The 2073-nt window shown below is 33.3% G+C and overlaps 1 protein-coding gene across 1 annotated transcript in view; it reads left to right on the top strand.

The window, feature by feature from the left end:
- The window catches only part of LOC106792125 (chromatin modification-related protein eaf-1-like), a 2923-nt gene extending 1622 nt beyond the window's left edge, over nt 1-1301 (top strand). Inside the window, exons 3-5 of the mRNA XM_014758289.1 lie at nt 85-324; nt 415-688; nt 758-1301. Coding sequence (XP_014613775.1) covers nt 85-324; nt 415-688; nt 758-1301 — 1058 coding nt within the window. The remainder of the gene's footprint in view (nt 1-84; nt 325-414; nt 689-757) is intronic.
- The last annotated feature ends 772 nt before the right edge of the window (nt 1302-2073 follow it).

The following is a 2073-nucleotide window of genomic DNA, read 5'->3' as shown; positions in this document are numbered from 1 at the left end:
TATAAATAAATGAATAATCATTTAATTGAAAATATAAAACGTTATCATATACAATTAACATTTAAATGTATTAATTATTTATAGAATCTTTAGGTGCAGGAGATTTTACTATCCAAGGAGCAACAGATGGTAATTCGAATTTTAGAATCCAAGGGGCAACCGATGGACACTCGAATTTCCAAATCCAAGGACCATCTCAAGGTGCAATTTCGACGTTCAACGTTCAACCACCTACAGATGGACACAGTCAGTCAGTTATTAGAGGACCATATGATGCTAATCAGGCTGCACAATCTAAATCCCTTCAGTATAACGATCCCAGTGGTATAGACAATTTCTCAGAAATTTATTTGGATTTTCTACAAAATTATTAGAAAAATCACAATAGAATATATTTGTTATTGTTGTACATAGGATTGAGAGTAAATTGGAAATCGTATGGACACGACCGACAACCAAGATTACGTCAACCACAAGCAGAACCTCATTATGCTGAACAAACAGCATTGGCATCACCCCAACGATCAGCACCACCACCACCACCACCCCCACAACACCATGCTCCAGTTCACCCACCAATTAACCAACCATCTTACAGACCCTACAATGATGCACCAGCTCAGATTAAACAATTGCTTCAATTCCAGGCACAAATTCCATACGTCAATGCAATTCCTGAACAATTCAGGTATACCTTAAACGTTCAATCGATCAAACAGTTCAACTAAATACAATTGAAAATTGATTTTCATTACAGATACGATCATTTGGCAGCTGCACAAGCCCAAGCACAGCAAGTTCAATCCAGTTATCAACAGGAACAATCACCAAGACCAGAATATCGTGGATCGAAACCCCGTGGACCACCCAGACACCGAAGACAAGCACCTCAACAACATCCACATGCTCGTCAACAACAACAACAACAACAGCAACCACAATATCAAAGATTATCTCAACCACCAGTAGAACCTACTCCCCAATACTCAACCAATTTACCGAATAATTTGCAAGCCCTTTTAAAGTATCAAGCACAAATACCTTACAACATTATTGCAAATCAAATCAGATACGTACCCGATAAACCTTACGTACCGCAACCGATTCAACATCAGCAGCAACAACAACAACCCAGTGCTCCACCCCAAGCTGCTGAATATCAAGGCCAAGGTGATGCCTATCAAGGTCAAGCTAGCACGTACACCCAAGCACACTTAAACCCATATCAGGGATACCCTCAAGAACAATCTGGCTATAATCAGGGACAAGGAGTTCGTCCTGTTACTGAAAATCAATACTGAATTAATTGAGTGATGAGAAATTATTGTAATAGTTCGTTTGATAAAAAAAAGAAAAAAAAAGAAAAGGAGACGATTGATGGATCTCTTTTTTTTTTTTTTTCTAGTAATTCTTTTTTATTTCTACTTTTTTCTTTATTATATTAATTAAAAAATAATGGAAGTTCGCGTGTATCGCGAAATCGTTAATGTTATCACAATCGCAGTATAATTTATTATTTTTTATAATTATTATTATTATTATTATTAGTATTAGTATTATTATTATTATTATTAAGATTATTATTATTTTTGAGTTATATAAAATTACTTCTTTTTTTATTTCCTATTTAATTTTCATAGCAAATATCAAAGGGGATAAGTAGAGTATGGAAATGTATGTGTTTTTGTTTTTTTTTTAATGCGAGAGATTAAATTGTGCGTGCGTGGTTCGTTTTTTTATCTATTTTTTTTAATACAAATATATATATATATTTTGATTTATTATTATTATTATCATTATAATTATATTACCCATGTTTTTTTTCAATAAAATGATAAAGTACTTTAAGAGACACGTGTCACGTGTTCATATGCGTGAGTTGGCGGATAAGATTGTTCGAGATATCCTTCATTCTTTGTTTGAATTTTTATTTTGTATTTTTTTTTTTTTATTTTAATTTGCAACACACTGCGCGTGTGTTAACAGAAATAAATATATTTTTTCTCTGGAATTTTTGTTGAATTTTACTCGGTGATTTATTGTCTCAGGAGGAAAACAATTTGTGCAGATTCG

This window comes from Polistes canadensis, unplaced genomic scaffold (genome assembly GCF_001313835.1).
Source record: "Polistes canadensis isolate GaletaPanama2010 unplaced genomic scaffold, ASM131383v1 scaffold_380, whole genome shotgun sequence".
Taxonomy (NCBI): Eukaryota; Metazoa; Arthropoda; class Insecta; order Hymenoptera; family Vespidae; genus Polistes; species Polistes canadensis.
Note: the sequence above shows the minus strand (reverse complement) of the source record. Positions and strands in the feature narration are given on the sequence as shown.